The sequence below is a fragment of the Carlito syrichta genome, unplaced genomic scaffold, assembly GCF_000164805.1.
Source record: "Carlito syrichta isolate Samal-C Ts95f unplaced genomic scaffold, Tarsius_syrichta-2.0.1 Scaffold312601, whole genome shotgun sequence".
Classification (NCBI taxonomy): domain Eukaryota; kingdom Metazoa; phylum Chordata; class Mammalia; order Primates; family Tarsiidae; genus Carlito; species Carlito syrichta.
Genome location: NW_007256697.1, coordinates 180,201 through 200,314, shown reverse-complemented (window position 1 = coordinate 200,314; position 20,114 = coordinate 180,201). Strand labels below are relative to the sequence as shown.

The 20,114-nt window shown below is 39.4% G+C and overlaps 1 protein-coding gene across 1 annotated transcript in view; it reads left to right on the top strand.

Moving 5' to 3' along the window:
* The window catches only part of LOC103272474 (solute carrier family 12 member 1), a 71,765-nt gene that overhangs the window by 38,299 nt on the left and 13,352 nt on the right, over positions 1–20,114 (top strand). The window contains exons 12-15 of the mRNA XM_008069963.1: positions 435–517; positions 10,817–10,960; positions 14,592–14,723; positions 14,962–15,073. Coding sequence (XP_008068154.1) covers positions 435–517; positions 10,817–10,960; positions 14,592–14,723; positions 14,962–15,073 — 471 coding nt within the window. The remainder of the gene's footprint in view (positions 1–434; positions 518–10,816; positions 10,961–14,591; positions 14,724–14,961; positions 15,074–20,114) is intronic.

The window sequence follows — 20,114 nt, the reverse complement described above, 5'->3', positions numbered from 1 at the left end:
CAGCCTCCCAAAGTGCTGGAATTACAGGTTGAGCCATCGAGCCTGGTCCAGAATACATCTTTTTTTTTAAGTTTAAGATGTGGGGTACAATTCAGGGTTAGGTATACAAATGTTCATTATGCAGGTACCCTTGTTGATGAGGTGTGCCCTTCCCTCCCCTGGCAGTTTCCCTCAACTGCCAATCCCACCCCCGCCCCGGCAGTTTCCCACTCCTGCCAATCCCTTTCTTATAGTATCATGATAATTGTTCACTTTGAATACATTTTAAAAAGGCATAAAGATAGGAACAAACAGAAAAGGCATCCGCTATTGGCTATATTCTATGTGGATGTTAATAGTTTCATTATATCTAAATCCTAGTAGCAAGTTTGAATCCAAATCTTGAGGATTAAAGAAGCCATTTAAAACACTAAACACTTTACTTCCTCTTTCAGTGATGCGTTTGATTTTGAGATTGGTGTCGTCATAGTCAGAATCAGCCAAGGGTTTGACATCTCTCAGGTTCTTCAGGTGCAAGGTATGTACTTTCTTTATTCACCAACAAGTTCTTTTTGAGCACCTACTCTGGGCCTGATATTGTTCTAGGTGGTGAGGTAAGAGCAGGGCACAATACCCACAGCACCCCCGACAATGAAGCTTCCACGCTAGTGCTGGCTCATGGTGCATACACTTTCTCCAACATTTTCCCCAGCGCTAACACAAGTGGCCTTTGCCCTGCTAACCAGAAATATGGAGAAATTCAGGGCAGTCATCAATTACTTTTCTTATCACAGAAACACAAAGCCAGCATCAAGGAAAACAAACACCTTCAGTAAAATAACCCGCCAAATTAATTTCTGCACAATGTTTCAGAAAATGAAGATTAATTCTTTGGTCAGAAAAACATGCATTTTGCTTTTAAGAATCTATGAACTGGTTTGTAGCGAACATGGAAATGAGCCTGGATGTATCATGCTGTGAATCACTAATCGAAATCAAAAGCAGAAACACTAATTCAGATTAGTGACTCTCTGTTTTTTCCCTGTAGAGAATTTAGTGTAGTTGCTTAGTCTTAGAAGTTAAACATACTCTCTTCTGTATGAAATAAAGAACATATTTAAAGAGTTCCTGAAAAATTAGAATAAGACACGAATCCATGACTTACCTCCTCAGTTGAATTTCACAATAGTCCATTTACAACATAACACTAAAACAAAAGCTTAGTTGTTTGTGTGTGATGTTCCACGCACAGCGTAAGTGTAGGCGCTGGGTAGACTAAGATTAATAAATTCTGAGGCAACCCCCTCGGGTCCTCTCCCATTGTGGGAGCTTTCCTGTGCTCTCAATAAATCCTGCTTTCAAAAAATAAATAAATAAATTCTGTCTATTCCTCAAGAGACTCACAGCTTAGGAAGGAAAGTGGATATATATCATTAGTTTGATAATAGGTAAAAATAAGGAATTATGAGAAAGAAAGAAGGGGCACCTGATTCAAAAAAAGTCTTTCTGGAAGAAACTACCTTTGGTTTGCAATTAGTTGGATGAGCAGGTGTTAACTAGGTAATGTTGAGGGAGGGAAAAATAAGCAGATTGGGGAATGCATTCCTGGCCAGAAGGAGAGCATTAGCAAATGTGGAGTCATGGGAATATAGAGGGATAGAATATATTGCAACCAAAAGCAGATGAGTGTTACTAAAGTGAAGAGTGTGAAACAGACAGTAGTGAAACATGAGGCTGCCAATAAAAGGAAGATTCAGACTTTAAAAGCCTCATTTGCCATATTAAAAAGTATGAGCCATATTTGGTAGATAATGAAAAACCACCAAAGAAATGTAAGTGAGGGAGTAATGTAGTCAGACTTGGTTTTATGTCTCATACTCTTTCACTTATGTGGGGCATAGACTCAGGACTAGAATGGCATCAAATATTTCTACAATAAAGCAGGAGAAGGTGCCAAGTTGAACTAGGGCAACCTCAGTAAGGATGGAGAGAAAAGGACAGAATTGGGAAGTATTGTGCAACTACAAAGAGCAGCATTTGGGTGTTGGTTGGATGTGCAGGATACGGGCATGGGAGGAGCATAGAAAAACACTTTGGCTGACTAGGTGAACACCAGTGAAAATGGAAAGTGCAAGGGGAAGTGTAGGTTTAATGCCTGGTTCAATGTAAGACTATTTTCTGTGGGAAATCTTACTGGAAATGTCCAATAGGCATTAGATAGTTTTCGTCTTAAAGGAGAAATCCAAACTGGAAATATAGATTTAGGAGATTTATGGGCCGAATTGTGTCCCCCACCCCCATCAAATTTATATGTTGAAGTCTTAACCCCCAGTACCTCAGAATGGACTGTAATTTGGAGATAGGGTCTTTAAAGATGTAATTAAGGTAAGATGAGGTCATATGGGTGGGCCCTAATTTGAAATTACTAGTGTCCTTATAAAAAAGAGATTATAGAACACAGACTAAGGGGTGACCACGGGGAGGATGTGGCGAGAGGGCAGTCATTTTCAAGCCAAGGTGAGACCTCAGAAAGAAATCATTGCCTTGATCTTGGACTTCTAGCCTCCAGAATTGTGAGAAAAATTTCTCTTATTTAAGTCATCCAGTCTGTGGTATTTGTTTATGGCAGCCCAAGCTGACTAATGCAAGAAACATTATAGTTAAGGTGGAAATCGAAACTGTGACACTGGGAAAATATAACCTAAAGAGTGTGTATAGTCAAGAACTCCAAAACACAAGAAAAGGGTCACAAAGAGTCAAAGGGGTCAGAAAGGCAAAGAAGCCAGGAGTCTGGTGTCATGTAAACCATTGGAGTAGAGAGCTCAAAACAGGAAGATTAATCAACATTGTCAAATACAGCAGAAAAGCATAGTAAGATAATGACTAAAATGTAACTGGCATAACATAATCTTAGAGCAATTTTTGTAGAGGAGTGTTGTCAGAATTCTGATTACTGTAGGTTGAGAATATGAGATGTACAAGCAGAGAATATGGATGTAGCTAACCATTTTGAGAGATCTGGATGGTGAGGAGAGAAATGAGATTAAGAAGATTTGTTATGGGGGACCCATAGACATTTGAATGGGATATATGATGAGAGTCATGTTTCCAGACTAACAAAATAGGCACAAGAGAGCAGCAGAGATTGAAGATGTAGGCAAAGAAAGGGAGACTCACAGAACAAGATCCAGGAGGAGCAGGAAATTTAGGGAAAGACATGGAAGGAAGAGTTGGCCTTATACAGAAGGAAAACACATCATCTTCTAAAATCAGAGCAAAAGAGGTGAGGATTGATGATGGCGTGCAGATTTGTGGGGGGTGGAGTGGTAAATTGAGAAAAGCCACGCACGGTAGTCTCAATTCTTTCTTTGAAGCAGGAGCAGTGGTTGATTTCTAAAAGCATGAGAAACATGGTTTAATTGAGCACAAGAAGAGAGTAGTAAGAGTTTTTAAAAGTCATGACAGGGAGTGAAAAGATCAGAAAAATCAAACAATTGATAAGTATACAGCATTGAAAACCCAGTTGGGGTTGTCCAGTTTTCTCTGGCAGCATTCAGTCTCCTAGGTACAAGAGTATCAGGGTACTGCTGAATAGGTTCAGCAGAAAGAAAAAAGGGATTTGTAAGGGCTGTTGCCTGGTGGATCCAGATTCTATTTGCTGCCTCCATTATAACAGAAGAGAATCTGAGTGCCTTTGCTGAAATTTCTGATGCAACCATTCTAGTATTGTTTTATGGGAAGAGAAGAAAGAAGAAAAAACTAGAAATCAAGTGTTTGTATAAGACATAGAGCCACTCTCTGATCATTCATATGTTATGATTATTAACAGCTTTAAAAAATAAGATTGAGAGTAGTGTCCATCCTATGCAAAGTTGTAGCATAACGGTTTTCTTTTGGTGACTTCAGCCTCCCTTTTTTATGCCCCTTTCTCTTTTATGGAACTTTGACATCTCCAGATCAGATATGTTTACTTCTTCATATCAGATATTCATTACTAATTTATATTCCTTCCTAGTAGAAATGAATACATTAGAAGCAACAATAGTTAAAATTTTTAAGCACTTCTTATGGACCATCTATTATGCTTCATGCTCACCTATAACATTTATCATCCCAGCTGCCCTATGAGGAAATTATCATTGTACTCATTTTACAGCTGGTAAAATTGAGGCTTGCTCAAGATTCACAAGTCTAGTAATTGGCAGCGTTGAGATTCAAACCTATGACCTTTCAAAGTCACTACTCTACCTATTAAAAGGTAGAACAAGAGAGCAGTGACTTACAAAATGAGAAACATATAGGAGTGAGGTAAAGCTGTTTCCATGTATTCCTTAAGACACCCAACAAAGGTGCTGCCTGTCTATGGTAAGATAGACTTGACTTTGAGGACAATTACAAGAACCTAATATTAAGGTTCAAATTTCATATTCTGTTGCTCACTTCCTAGGTTTTACTTTAATTTGTTTCCTAGCTTTTGTGCTGTAATGTTTTTCCATCTAAAAAAATGAGAGTGCAAAATACAATTTGTATTTAGATTACACATTTACTTTGTATGTTATGTTGATCTCTTCAAGCTAAACGATGAGATGTAGCCAAAAAATATTACTCCCACCCTTCATTGTTCCATCTGCCAAAATGCACCATCAATTTATTTCTATAAAGCAACACAGAAACCAAATTTCATAGTATTTCTCAAAGATTCCTGGCAGTGAACTACATCCCCTTTTAATTTCCCAAGGGCTGTATCCTATTTAAATCAACTTTGATGTTTGAAATATTTCTGCTTCTTAGTCAAGAAAGGGAAAATGCAGTTGGATGCTAATAAAATAATTATAAGTACCAACTATCTAGGGTAAACAAGAAAAAACAATGTTACACAAATCCATGAAGAACATGCAGAAAAACAACAACATAATGATAGAAATTAACTTTATGCCACATTTCCACGCATTGTTTTGAAGTATATGTAATTTATGGCACAAACCTCATATTAGATTTTGAATTGGAAGAAATAAGCTTGCATTTCATTATATTATGCTGTAATTCAGGGCTTAATAAGAGCCTGATAAATCTTAAGTATTGCATTATACAATGTTAATGATTATCATCATAGCTTTTCCAACACAGGCACCACCGTGTCATCACAGATTATAATTTAAAGGAAATATTAGCAATTCAGAGTGCCCATATACTGTAGTTAATAAAGCAGTGAATAGAAATCAGCTTTATAGGTAATTTACCAGCTAATGACAATTATTCCTATATTGTATCACAGGCTTATGTGAGGGGAACAACTTTTTACATAAATAAGATCGATGCTCATAACATTCTAACTTGTATACTGCAGCAACTCGTCCAATACTGATGACGATAGTGTCTCTTAATAAATTAATTTATTGCCTGACAACACACAAAAAAACATGGTATTTTATATTGCTCACTTCCCAGGGGTATTTTAGCCAGTTTGCCAACTACAACAAAGAGTCCAAATTGTATTGGTAAGAAATAAAGTGATGAAACGTGATTTGCAATATACTGTGGTCAAGTATTCTGTGTAAGTACAGCACGATTTATGACCATCTCAGAGCACGGGGATACTGCTGTGTCTGATCGAGTGGCTTAGCAAAATAAAGACAGATGGCAGTGTAGTAAATAATTACTTGATTGGAAGGCAACCACTGCAGGATTGCTTCCTGCCTACAATTCAACTAGACTTCACCTGGGGTATGGCGCATTGATTCATATGGGCATTTACAGCTTTGAGTTGATTGACCAAGGGGAGAATCATAATTTAATAATTAATAAAGAAAAAGGATGCTATAAAATGGGAGAGGAGGCGATCCCCCAGTGGGGTTCTCTGCTCTCCCTTCTGCTGTCAGGTAATTACTCTCTATCCTTCAGATTCAAAGCAGATTATGCAATTTGTAGACCCCTGCCTATTTCTAAAAGGTATCTGCCAAAAAAAAAAAAGACCGGGGACAGAACATTTGATGCAATCTTGACAACTAAATTGAATTTCAAAATACAGTTACTCCAATTGGTTACCATATAATCACATTACAAAGCACTTGAAAGTATTGTAACTACTGTTCAAAGTGATTTCATTATTTGCATGAAGGTATAGCTCAGACTCAGGAGTCATTCTGTTCCTACTATGAGAGCTATGTGGGATGTGGATGATGAAATTGGTTAGAAATCGACTCTCAACTGAGAGAACATAAAGGTCTAAGTTTTTTCTTCCACCATTGTAGCCTCAGGTTGAGGTTATAAAAAAAAACTTAAAAAGAGAGCAGGTGATATTCTTTCTCTCTCTGTCTCTGTCTCTCTCTCTGTCTGTCTGTCTGTCTGTCTGTCTCTCTCTCTCTCTCTCTCTCTCAGTAGCTTTATAAATCATGACATTCTGTAGAATTATCTAATCCAGAAGACTCAAGTTCCCCATACTTAACACTGACTCCCATGTGGTGGTCTTTTCCTGTGAGGGACCGCCTTTCCTTTCCCAATTGCCTCTCACACTTCTGATCTCACCTGTCCTACTTTTGGTCCACTGCAGCCTGGTTTGTACCATCACCCTTGTCAGTTCCTCTTCTCTGTAACTTTGTATACAGTATTAACTCCACTTCTTTCAAACATTGTCCTTTGCGCCCTGCCTCCCCCCACACACACTCTTCTCAAACCCCCCATCCCACACAATGCTTCACTTCTTCTTCTTCTTTTATAAGGATAATACCTTCAAAGGTATTGAACTGAACAGTACTAACCTATTCTTTTATCTGTTTCAACACATAATTCTTGAGTGCCTATTATGTGCAACTCTGGTGCCAGGAACTAGCAGGAAGGGGTAGATACAACTAAGAATGTGGGAGGGAGTATGTGAAGCCCAGGCATAGGCTTTGGAATAGACAAATTCAGGTAAATCCCAGCTTTGACATTTTTTGTCTGTGTAACCTTGGGCAACTTACCAACCTTCTTTGTGTTTCATTTTTCACATTTTCAAATAGGATTAGAGTTACCTACCTCATAGATTTGTTGTTTGGTTTTGTTTTTAGCAACAGCCTGTCACCCAGGCTGGAGTGCAGTGACACAGTCATCGCTCACTGCAGTCTCAAACTCTTGGGCTCAAGCAATCCTCTTGCCTCAGCCTCCCTATAGAGCAGAGACTACAGGTGCTTGCTATCATGCCCAGCTACATTTAAAACATCTTGAACTCCTGAATTCAAGTGACACTCCTGCTCTGGCCTCCCAAAATGCTGGGATTACAGGCATGAGCCGCTGTGCCTGGCCTAAATTTGTTGTTTGGGATTAAAGAATTTGATGGTTGCAAAGTGTTTAGCATTGTACTGGGCACACAGTAAATTCTCAATAAATGGTAGTAATGAAATAGGACCTAAGCTCTGCCCTCAGAAGTCTGAAATCTAGTGGAGATAAAATAGACATCTGAGCCATACCATTATAGTGACTGGAATAAAGGTTTAAGCAGGATATTACGGAAATGAGAAGAGATTGATTCTGATTAGAAATTTGAGGATGTTATCTTGAAAACATGCAAACTGGGTATTCCTTCAATAGGTAGCTATTGTGGTCAAGGCATATCACTGAAGAAGAAGGGTGAACACTAGAACTGGAAGCGGAAGGCTTGGGCCAACTGCTATACGAAATTCTTGAGCACAAGTTTCCTTTTCAGTGGAATGAGGAGAATAATACCAGCTCTGCCTGCACCCCAGTATTGGTATGAAATGAGATACTGTGCAGAAAGGGCTTTGTAATTTCTGAACATTAAAAATGTAGTGATGGTGATAATGGAAGGAATCACTTTTATTGTCAGCCTAGTGGAAATCAATTTCTACCTATCATTCCTGCTCTCTTGGCTTGCTCCCCCTTGTGGCTAATGGTACACTTTGCAAGTCATCTGGCTGGTGTTTCTGTTGACAGAAATGTTTTGACAAAGTCTACTCTCAATTTCTCATGCAAACAGAGACAAGCAGTACGCCAGATAGATAATTCAGAAGAACAGATCATCAAAACATCACTTCTAGTTAGCGCTGAAATGTGAAAAGGAGGGGGAGCACAGGAGGAGGCCTTAGATCACCTGCAAAGTGAATAATTAAGAATTAACTCTAATAAGAACTTGCAGAATCACTGTGCAAGCGGGGATCACACTGTGGGATGGATCTGAAAATCCAAGATGGCAAAGCAAGCATACTTTAGCCTTTAGAATAGACTCTGTCTCTGTCAGTTTCTGTCCCTGTCATCTTTGAAGAAACAACTATGTCTGAAACATTCCAGAAAAATGTGGTTTTGTCTCTCAGACCCAGTATTGCACCGTTTGCTCTGTCCTGGGTGGGCTGTGTACATACCTTCAAGTAAATTGTTGGAATAGCTCCCGGCTTGCTCAGTCAGCTGACTCTGTCGCAAAGGAGGATTTATCTTTTTTCCTCCTTTGTCCAAACTAGAGGACAAAGAGCATGGCAGCTAGTGGCTAATCACAGGGTCTGCTGGAGCCTGCCCAGGAAAGAAAAGAGGAGAACATCCCCCCACCCCCAGAGCAGCCCTTTCAGTTGCCCCCAAAGAAATTCACAAATACGCCCCTGCCAGAGGACAGCAAAAAGCAGGTTGCCCCACAACTAGCCCCTGTGACACCCCAGAAGGCTAAGTGACAGCTAGGGTGCTGTCACCGAGGGCAGTGACAACAATGTCTGGCTGCCGATGCGACTGCTGTATCACAACTCACCATATAGACCCGTATGTTTAGGGTCCTCCCTTTAAAATGACACGCTAGAGGGGCCAGGGTTTTGGACGGATTAACTTGGCGTTACACCACGTACCTGGGGATATTTTGGTTCATCTGATAATGAAGAGTTGGAGGTTAATAAAAACAACTCCGAAATAATTGTAACAAGCCACAAGAAGGTCTTTATGGTGGGGAGCTTTCAAGATTTGGATTCAAGCAGACCTCTTTGTATTTGAACACTGTCACTTGCTGAGTGATATCAGACAAGTTACCTAACCTCTCTGAGCCTCAGTTTCTTTAGCTACAAAATTAGGATAACAATACTAACTATCTCAGAGTTGTTTGGAGTGGAACAAAATGCAGCACAGTCCCTGGCACCCAAAGAGTATGCAACAAATAGTAACTGCTAAAATAACTCCCAGTTTCTCAAAATCCTCCATTTGCTTTGCATGACTAGGCCCATTTCCAGAAGTTGCGTAAATACACTGCCTACAGAATGCAGGCACTGCTCTGTTCTTTAAGGAGCTCCAAAATGCCTTACAGAAACTGCTGTTTATTCTTTTTGAAAAGCTAGGAGGATGGGAAAGGGAAAGGGTTACAATTTTCCATTTCACAGACAGGAAATCTGAGGCGTCGAAAAGGTAAATTACTTGCCTAATGTCACAGAAAGCCAGCAGCAGAGCTGTAATCGGTCATGACCCCCAGTGCAATGCAGCTTGTCTTCACCTTTCAAAAGTCAGGGGTAAGCAACTCCTGTCTCAGCTTTAATACTATCAGTCTAATTTCTTGGATTTTCTATAGCTGCAGATCTTGAGAACCTTTGAAGCTTTGGGGAAATCACATGGGTGATTTGACCTTAAATCTCATGCCACTGGCAAAAGATTAATTGCTAAGACCTGGAAAGGGGCCAGACAATTCTGTGTAGCTGAATAGCGGCATCGTCTAGGGATGTGACTGTCCTGACAGATTTAGTTAGTACATAATTGATAAATCTAGAGTTTGTATAGCTTCACTTCACAGATAGATAAGGCAGTGGGCTCCGAGGGTTGACATTTACAGAAACGCTACTAGTGTTTTGTAACACTGAATCTAGGTTTTGTACCCTCCTCCTTGGGGCATTGCTCATTTTCTAAGGCTCTGTTCTCAGCAGGCAATAAGATGAGGAAATCTGACAAAAGTGCCACCTTGCCCAGTGTAAGCAAAAAGGAGCATTCAGTTTAGCACTGTCACATGACTGCAGTGAAAGTCTTATTTACCCTGATCCAATGGCAGGTTGAGGTCAGAGAGAGATTCGACGCATTATATAGCAGCTAGCACATTTTTGTCACAATCAGAATCCAAAAAAAGTTGAAAGACCGCCAGGCACATCAAAGCCTGGATAGTGGGTCTAAACTCTGGGCAGGAAGTTCTATATAGCTTGTCTCTTGTTCTGGACTCCAGAGTCCTCAGACCTTTTTTAGCAACATGAACTCTGACAAGCACCCAGAAACCTCTGCTTTTATTCTTTGACTTTGGTTGCCCACTCAACAAAGTATTTTGCTTATCAAAAAGAATTGGTGGGGGATATTTTTCACCATCATTTGTATCCAGAGTCCATAGAGTTTATTGTAGGGTTTGGTTATCTTAATTCTTGCTCTTTGACAACTTTAATGTTTCAGTGCGGGAGGCGTTGTTGGTGCCTGATATATACCCAGCGTACTTCTGTAATTTTTGTCACTTCCAGTTGTAAAACATCTGACCCGCCAGCTTAGGTCAGTAAATCAGTGACTTACAGTGCACAAGATCTTATGGACAGTCGATCAGTTTGTTTATTTGTCTTTGTATGATGGTGAATAAGGATGACATTAAGGAGAGACTCTCTTGCTCTCACAGATAAACATTCAGTAACTTTATCTATTATAATTTGACACATAAAGCTATTTTTCTGATCTTTCAGAATACAACTTACTGAAATGTGTTACTTTTTAATAATTATTTAGAAACATCATATTATGTATAAACAATCATTTTATTGCATGGACACCATTTTAAGTATAAATAGTTTACACAATTGTTTCTAGATGCTTCGTTGCTCTACGTTAAGTAGATGATTTTGTCTTCTTTCATCAGAAGAATTAGAGCGATTAGAACAGGAGAGACTAGCACTGGAAGCCACTATCAAAGACAACGAGTGTGAAGAAGGAAACGGAGGCATCCGAACCTTGTTTAAAAAAGCTGGCAAGTTGAACATTACTAAGCTAAATCCTAAAAAAGGTGAGTACTTTCTAAAATTGACAGGAAAGATTACAAGATGAGTCACTAACTGAGCATCTGTAAAGATTCAGAAGTCAACATCTAAGATGCTGGGGGCACTGAGTATAAGTAGAGACTGAAATATTTCTCTCCACAAGGTAATATGTATAATAGGTAGAAGTCATTGTCATTTGTCAATGTCTTTAAGTACTTTGTACCACCTTACTGTAAAAAAAATTATTTTAAAAGAGCCGGAGGCGTGGCTCACGCCTGTAATCCCAGAACTTTGGGAGGCTGAGGGAAAAGGATTGCCTGAGCCCAGGAGTTCAAGATGAGCCTGGACAACTTAGTGAAACCTCATCTCTACAATAAATCAAAAAGTAAGCTGGGCTTGGTGGCGCACACCTGTAATTATAGGTATTTGGGAGATTAACGTAGACGGAACACCTGAGACCAGGAGGTGATGTGCCACTGCACTCCAACCTGGGCAACAAAGTGAGACTCCGACTCAAAAAAAAAATTATTTTGAAAGAGTAATATCTGGTTTGGGAGTCAAGCAGATTGAGTGCCACAAAATACAAATTTATCAGTGGAGAAGGAAAGGGGATAGAAATGTAAGAGCCGGCCAGGCGGTGGTTCAGCCTGTAATCCCAGCACTTTGGGAGGCCGAGGCAAGAGGATGGCTTGAACCCACGGGTTTGAGACCCACCCAGGCAACTTGGCAAGACCTCATCTCTACAATAAATCAAAAATTAGCCGGGCATGGTAACGCCCACCTGTAGTTCTGGCTGCTTGGAAGACTGAGGCAGAAGGATTACAGGAGCCCAGCAGGTCAAGACTGCAGTAGCCGGGAGTGTGCCACTACCCTCCAACCTGGGTGACAGAGTGAGATTCCAACTCAAAAAAAAAAAAAGAAAGAAAGAAAAAGAAATGTAAGAGCCAACACCCAAACTGTTATAGCTTAACTCTCTTACCTTTTAGACATTTCAGGGGACTGAAAATTGACCAGCATAGACAAATGGGAAATCCAGCTAGAACCTAGGTTTCAACAAAAGCACCTTTATCACAAACCAGAATGCAGGACTTGGAACTTGGAACTAATTACCTTAGAACTTGGAACTAATTACCTATAGATTTTGTCTGAGTGGTGCACTTATCTCTGAATGTCTGGTGTGCATTCTGGGGACAGAGAACCAGCGGATGGGAGAGCTTGTTGTAAGTTTTATAAACAGATGGATTCAAATTCTTCTTTTTTGAAAATTACTTTCTTCCCAAAACACTGCAGGTTTGAGTTTAATGAGGTCCACAGTGACCTCTGCTGGTGGAAAATCAGCATTTCTATTTGAACAAAGGTCCTATTGTCACTGAAGTCACACACTGGTGCGAGGTCAGGAAAGATCGTTTCTCAGGAAGAGTCTCCAAGTCAAATAGCAGGATCTAAGTTGAGGCTTAGCAGCCTTCTTGTCTAGGTTAACCAGAGCTATCCCTTCAAAGAGGCCATGTCTTACCCTGCAAATGATTTGTCTGTTTGCTTAAGATTTTGCCTGTAATATATGTTTATATTGCATACAGAGAATTATGGGAAATCTAAATATTGCTCACTTCAAATATTCAAGGTACTCTCAGATTCCTGGGACATCCCATGGGACATGAGAGAGCCTACTACTTGCTACCCAACTTAAAATGACATAAAGTTGGAGCTACGTCAGGACTTTCAGGTGCAAAAATTAAAACAAGACTGTTGTGGAAGCTAACTACTAGTTCCTTTCTTTTCCAATTATTTGGTTTATTTGTGAATAAAGTTAACTATTCATTAAATCTGCTCTTTTAAGTGATACAGTCTGGAAAAAATAACAGAAAATTTAAAAGTCATGGCTCAATACTGTCCCCTAGCTATTAGGAAGGGAGAACCATTCATGTCTTTTTTTTTTTTTTTTTTTTTTTTTTTGAGTCAGGGTCTCGTCCTGTCACCCGGACTAGAGTGCAGTGGCATGATCACGGCTCATCGCAGCCTCCACTTCAGCCTCCCGAGTAGCTGAGACTACAAGTGCATGCCCACATAATTTTTTTTTTTTTTTTATAGAAGACAAGGTCTCACTATGTTGCCTAGGCTGATCTCAAACTCCTGGGCTCAAGCAATCCTCCAGCCTCAGCCTCCCAAAGTACTGGGATTTCAGGCATGAGCCACCACGTTCAGGCCAAACATCCTTATTAATGAAAACAGGACCTGTTATTTATTCTGGAAGCCTACTTCTGCATCAAAATGCTTGTTTTGACAAAAATATAACTCTTCCAAAAGTCAATATGCCTCATTGTTCAGAAAAGCAAAATAATAATGTTACGTGCCGTGTCTAATACCTGGAAGTTTAAACATAGCTCTAAAGTGGGCATACTCACTCCTCTGGGCTTCAGCTGGTTGACAGCTCTTCTGAGTCCTAGACCAGGACCAACTCTGCCTGCAGGCACATGAGAATGAACAGGAGTCCTCTGAATGCTTTGATTTTCATGTAAGAGAGGGCAGAATTTGGTTCATTTTGTAAATAAATTTTTCTCCCACAGTGGTCCTAGGGATACAGAAATAATACAACATCATTGCTTCAGAACTGACAGACCCAAAACATGGAAACAGTATAAGGCAGAACAAAGCATCTTCAGAACCTCTTAGATCAGAGAGGAAGCTTGAAGAGGCTGTCAGCTCTACTCTAAGCACTCCGCTGACTGCCCATCTTTGAAACGGAGCAATGAAGTCACAACTTTCAAAGACAGGAAATGAAAAATGAGATATATCCAGTGTGGCTATGAAGCTCCTATTGGCAAATAGGGACAAGGGTCCTGCTCTAACACTGGCCTAGCTCCCTGGTATACTTTCACTGTATCCATGTTCAGGGTGGAAATTGCATTAAAATTTTTTCCTCAGTATTTTATAGGCACTCTTAATTATAACTCAAGCAAAGATATTTTGTCTTTCCATATTTTCTGGCTTTTTAAATCTACTTCACAAAGATCTAAATAGCTCAAGTAGCTTTAACTTAATGTCACAAGATTCCTTGGAAAGAGAACAGAGAAGTAAACCAGGCCGGTCATGGGACCAAGTAGTCCTGGAGAGTTCAAGATGTACATGACTGCTGGCATAGTTTATAATCCAGACCTCAACGGAACTTAAACCAAAAGTTTGCTTCGTGAACAAATTCCCTAACAAAAGAATATTTCTAATTCTATTGCTTGTCTTTAGACAACCAATCACCACACTTTCTACTTTTAAGTAAATCTGAAAATATTAATTTGATTTATATTTGAGATTTGGGGAAATGGGTATATTTCGACAATTGTAGCAGATAGTTTTGCATTGTTACATGTCTAAATAATAAGTCCACTCTGAAACAGATTACTGAAGAGCTGAAAATAATCCACTGCTTCATTATAAAAACTGTAATCATAAAACCAATATCAATGTTTTACTTAATTATTGAAGGTGATCTAAATTATTGTGGAATTCAACCTTTAACTCCCTTTTAGAGAACAGAGCTCACTATCTATATAATATACACAAATCCATGACCTTTTCTCTGTTTTCTTTGGAAGATTTATGGGACAGTTATTTTGCTTCTACCCTCAAAAACAAACAGATGCATCACTTTCTCGTTCATTTCAGATGGCAGCGTTAACACAATCCAGTCGATGCATGTGGGAGAGTTCAACCAGAAACTGGTAGAAGCCAGCACTCAATTTAAAAAGAAACAAGGAAAAGGCACAATTGATGTTTGGTGGTTGTTTGATGATGGAGGTAAAATCTGGTAGAATACACTAGGGAACAAAATTTCGATTTCGATAAATTTAGTAAACTGCATGGAAAGGTATATGAAAATGTTACTAGTTAAAGAATAACATTTCTGTGTTCTCCAAAGATTGTAAATTATTTAAGAGCTACAATTATGGGAATGAATAAAGATATAAAGCTGTTCTTTTTTTTTTCTCAGTTAGATACACTCATCCTTTCTACCATAACTGATGCTTTATTCCAGGGTTAACACTTCTTATCCCCTACATCCTGACACTCAGAAAAAAATGGAAGGACTGTAAATTAAGAATCTATGTTGGAGGGAAGATCAACCGCATTGAAGAAGAAAAAATAGCGTAAGTAGTTTACCACTCGTAGGTTAAGTCATTTCAAATGTTCATTAATTTTAAGAATTTTAAGTGTCTTTAGGCACAATAGATTTAAAGACAAAGCCGCCAGGATAGGCCTCTTGTTTACTTGGTTTTCTGGTCAATAATTACCTGCATGTTTTTTCCAATCACTATCTTTAAGTCCTCTAATCCCCTGTCACCCATGCTTTCAAAAAAGAACTTGCCACAGAAGATTTATCCCAAGTCTTGAATGGGAGTTTCATTATCTCGTATAATGTTTATTTTGCTCTCGCTAGCAAAAGCATCCAAGAAAGGAATTTGTGTAGAAATTTGTGTCCGGTTGTTTCTTCTGGGGGACTCCAAGTCTGCTAACTCATGACAGTCACCTTAGCACAGCATATATGAAAGAGAGCTAGCCTAGCATGGTGACTCATACCTGTAATACCAACACTTTGAGAGCATAGCTTGAGGCCAGGAGTTTGAGACCAGCTTAAGCAACATACCAAGACCTATCTTTACCAAAAATAAGAAAATTAGCCAGGACATTGTGGCGCACACCTGTAGTTTTAGAGGCACTCCAGCCTGGGAAACAAGGCGAAATCCTGTCTCTAAGAAGAAGCATTTTGGGAGCCCAAGACGAGTAGATTGCCTGAGCCTACAAGTTCGAGACCAACCCGGGCAACTTGGCGAGACCTTGTCTCTACAATAAATAAACAAATAAAAATAGCCAGTCATGTTAGCGCATTCCTGTGGTTCCCGCTACTTGCAAGGCTGAAGTGGAAGGATGACCAGAGCCCAGCAGGTCGATGCTGGAGTGGTCGTGAGTGCGCCACGGCACTCCAGCTTGGGTGACAGAGTGAGACTCCAACTCAAAAAATAAAAAAAAATAAAATAAAGCGACAAAGAAAAGAAAAAAACACATAAAAGGCAACGAAACTGAGACTGCCCCTGGGTTCTAGCCCCAGCCCTACCATCAAAGAGCTGTTGGACTTTGCAACAGTCACTAAACATATCTGGGTCCCCAGTTTCTCCTCTGTAGTTTGAAAGGGCTTAAACAGATGACTGTTGAGAACCCTTTTATTAAAAAAAGAAAAAAAACCCTCCATGTAAGTCTCTTTCTCATTAGTTTCTCATTAATGTCACCGCTGAGAGCTTATGTGTAGTTGTGAGAATAACAAGCATGGTAGATTCAGAGGTCTCTGGAGAACCAGCTTCAGCACCTCTCAGTCCCTCAGGGCATACTTAAGCCATGAGCCCTTCCTGGAACCACTACTTCCAGAAATCACAAAATAAGACTGGCTTTTATTCAGTAATTTTTCACATTTTCTCTTCCCTCTTAGGAGGATTATATTGTGTGTTGAATGTAGTCTATTTATTGATCTATCACCTATCTATCTATCATATATATGTATATAAGCATATATGTATATAGAGAGATATTTGTGATCTATTTCTATGTATATGTATGCTGTATAGCATCATGTATCGCTTAATGACAGGGATACATTCTGAGAAATGTATTGCTAAGTAATTTTGCTGCTGTGTGATCATAGAGTGTATTTGCATAAACCTAAATGGGATAGATTACTATCACCTGAGCTATATGGTATAGGTTATTGCTCCTAGACTGCAAACCTGTACAGCATGTTACTGTACTGAATACTTCATGCAATTGTTACACAATGGCAAGCTTCTGAGCATACAAACATATCTAAGCATAGAAAAGGTCCAGCAAAAATATGGTATAAAAGATTTTAAAAGTGGGACAGCTGTATAGGGTACTTACCATAATGGAGTTTGCGGCACTGGAAGTTGCTCTGAGTCAGTGACTGGTGAGTAACTATGAAAGCCCAGGACACCACTGTACAGTATTTAGACTTTATAAACACTGTGCACTTAGGCGATACTAAATGTATTAAAGATACTTTTTCGCCAGGCTCAGTGGTTCAGCCTGTAATCTCGTGCCTTTGGGAGGCTGAGGTGAGTGGATTGCCTGAGCCTGCGGGTTCGAGACCCGCCTGGGCAGGCGAGACCTCATCTCTACAATAAATTAAAAAATTAACCAGGCATGGTAGTGCGCGCCTGTAGTTCCAGCTACTTGGAAGGCAGAAGGATTGCCGGAGCTCAGCAGGTCGAGGCTGCAGTGGCCAGGAGCGGCCACTGCACTCCAGTCTTGGTGACAGTGAGACTCCGACTCAAAAAAAAAAGATATTTTTCTCTCTTCCATAATAAATTAACTTTAGCTTACTATAACTTTTTTACTTCATAAAACTTTAACTTTTGTAATAACACAGCTTAAAATGCAAATACATTGTACAGCTGCACAAAACTTTTTTCTTTGTTTATATCCTTAAGAGTTTTATTCTATTATTCTATTATTTTAATTTTTAATTTTTTTAATTTTTAAACTTTTTTGTTAAAAATGAACACATGCACATTAGCCTAGGCCTACACAGGGTCAAGATCATCAGTATCATTGTCTTCCACCTCCACATCTTGTCCCACCGGAAGGTCTTGGTGAACAACAGCACACAAGGAGCTGTTGTCTCCTATGGGAACAATGCCTTCTTATGGAATACCTCCTGAAGGACCTGCCTGAGGCTGTTTTGCACTTCACTTTTTTATATATGAGTAGGAGTACGCTCTAAAATAATAATAAAAAGTATAGTGTAGTAAACATATAAACCAGTAACATAGTCGTTTGCTATCATTATCAAGTATTATGTACTGTTTGTATGTGCTATACAATTTATATGACTAGCAGTACAGTAGGCTTGTTTACACCAGCATCATGAGTATTTCATTACCCCATGACATTATAATGGCTACATCACTACTAGGGAATAGAAATTTTTAAGGTCCATTATAATCTTTTGGGACCATCATCATATGCGATCCTTTATTGACTGAAATGTTGTTATGCAGTGCATAATTGTATATATATTATCCATATATTCATATATTTATTTTATTGTTATTTTATTTTCTTAATCTGTTATTTTATTAGTTCATTAATTGCATTTATTTTTGTCAGAGGATCTAAGAACCCAAATTCGTATACTACTACTCTTATTCTAAAACTTTAAAAATGTCTTGTACCTAAACTTCTCTGCAATCCTATAGCCTTGTCCCCAATCTAGGGACAAGCAATTGTAAGTAATTTTTTTTTTTGAGTTGGAGTCTCACTCTGGCGCCAGACTGGCCACCGCAGCCTCGACCCGCTGGACTCCGGCGATCCTTCTGCCTCAGCCTTCCAAGTAGCTGGAACTACAGGCGTGCGCTACCACGCCCGGCTAATTTTTTGATTTATTGTAGAGATTAGGTCTCGCCTGCCCAGGCGGGTCTCAAACCCACGGGCTCAGGCAATCCACTCACCTAAGCCTCCCAAAGGCATGAGATTACAGGCTGAGCCACCAAGCCTGGCTAATATTTTTTTTTAAATCAATATTTTTTATTATGACATTGTGGGGTACAGTTAAAGGTTAGGTATACAAATATGCTTCTTTCAGGCACCCTTGTTGATAAGAGGTGTCTCCCCCGTCCCAGATAGATATTTACTATTGTTAATCCCATCTCCTTTCCCCTCCCCTCCCATAGTTTCCCACCACTGTCAGTTATTTTCTTATAGTATGATATTTGAGGTTTTAGGTCCACTATATGAGTGGGAACATGTGATACTCAGATCTTTGTTTCTGTGAGAGGTCACTCAGTATTATAGACTCTAGTTCCATCCAGGTTGCTGCGAAATTCATGATTTTGTCCTTTTTTATGGCTGCATAGTATTCCATCATGTACATGTACCACATTTTTTTAATCCAGTCCTCTTTTGATGGACAGCATGGTTGCTTCCAGGTTCTTGCTATTGTGAACAATGCTGCGATAAACATACGTGTGCAGGTATCTTTTCTATAGAGTGATTTGAGTTCTTCAGGGTATATTCCCAGTAGGGATATTGCGGGTTCATATGGGAGGTCAATATTTAGAGCTTTTAGGAATCGCCATACTGTTTTCCACAGAGGTTGCACTAGTGTGCACTCCCACCAACAGTATAGAAGTGTTCCCTTTTCACCACACCCTCTCCAGCAACTGTTATTTTTTGTTATTGATAATTGCCATTCTGACTGGAGTTAGGTGGTGTCTCAGTATGGTTTTGATTTGCATCTCCCTGATGATTAGTGAGGTTGAGCATTTCTTCATGTGTCTGTTGGCTACTCAGATGTCTTCCTTTGTAAAGTGTCTATTCATATCTTTTGCCCATTTTATAATGGGGTTGTTTGTTTTTTTCTTTTCAGCACATTTGAGTTCCATGTAGATCCAAGATGTTAAGCCTTTGTCAGACCTGGAATTGGCAAATACTTTTTCCCAGTCTGTAGACTGTCTCCCTGCTCTCTTGATGGTTTCTTTGGCTTTGCAGAAGCTTGTCAGTTTAATGAGGTCCCACTGGTCTATCATATCTCTTATGGCCTGTGGGTTTTGGGTTTTGTTCAGGAATTGGATGCCAATTCCAATTTCCATGAGGGTATGTCCTTCATTTTCTAAGGTTCTTATGGCTTGAGGTTTTACATTTAGGTCTCTGATCCATTTAGAGTTAATTTTTGTATATGGGAATAGATAAGGGTCCTGTTTCAATCTTCTGCATGTGGTCAGCCAGTTTTCCCAGCACCATTTACTGAATAGGTTCTCCTCTCCCCAGTGGTAGGTGGTGGAGGCTTTGTTGAAGATGAGTTGGTTGAGAAATTTAGGTTTTGATTCTGGAATCTCAATTCTATTCCATTGGTCTTTATGCCTGTTCCTGTACCAATATCAAGCTGTTTTGATTATTGTAGCTTTATAGTAAAGATTGAAGTCTGGTAATGTGATACCACCTACTTTGCTTTTTTTTGCTGAGGATTGTTCTGGCTATTTCTTGGTCGTTTGTGTTTCCATATGAATTCTTGTGTTCTTTTTTCTAGGTCTGAGAAGAATGTTGCTGGTAATTTGATGGGTATTGTATTAAATCTGTAGATTGCCTTAGGTAGGATGGACATCTTCACAATGTTGATTCTTC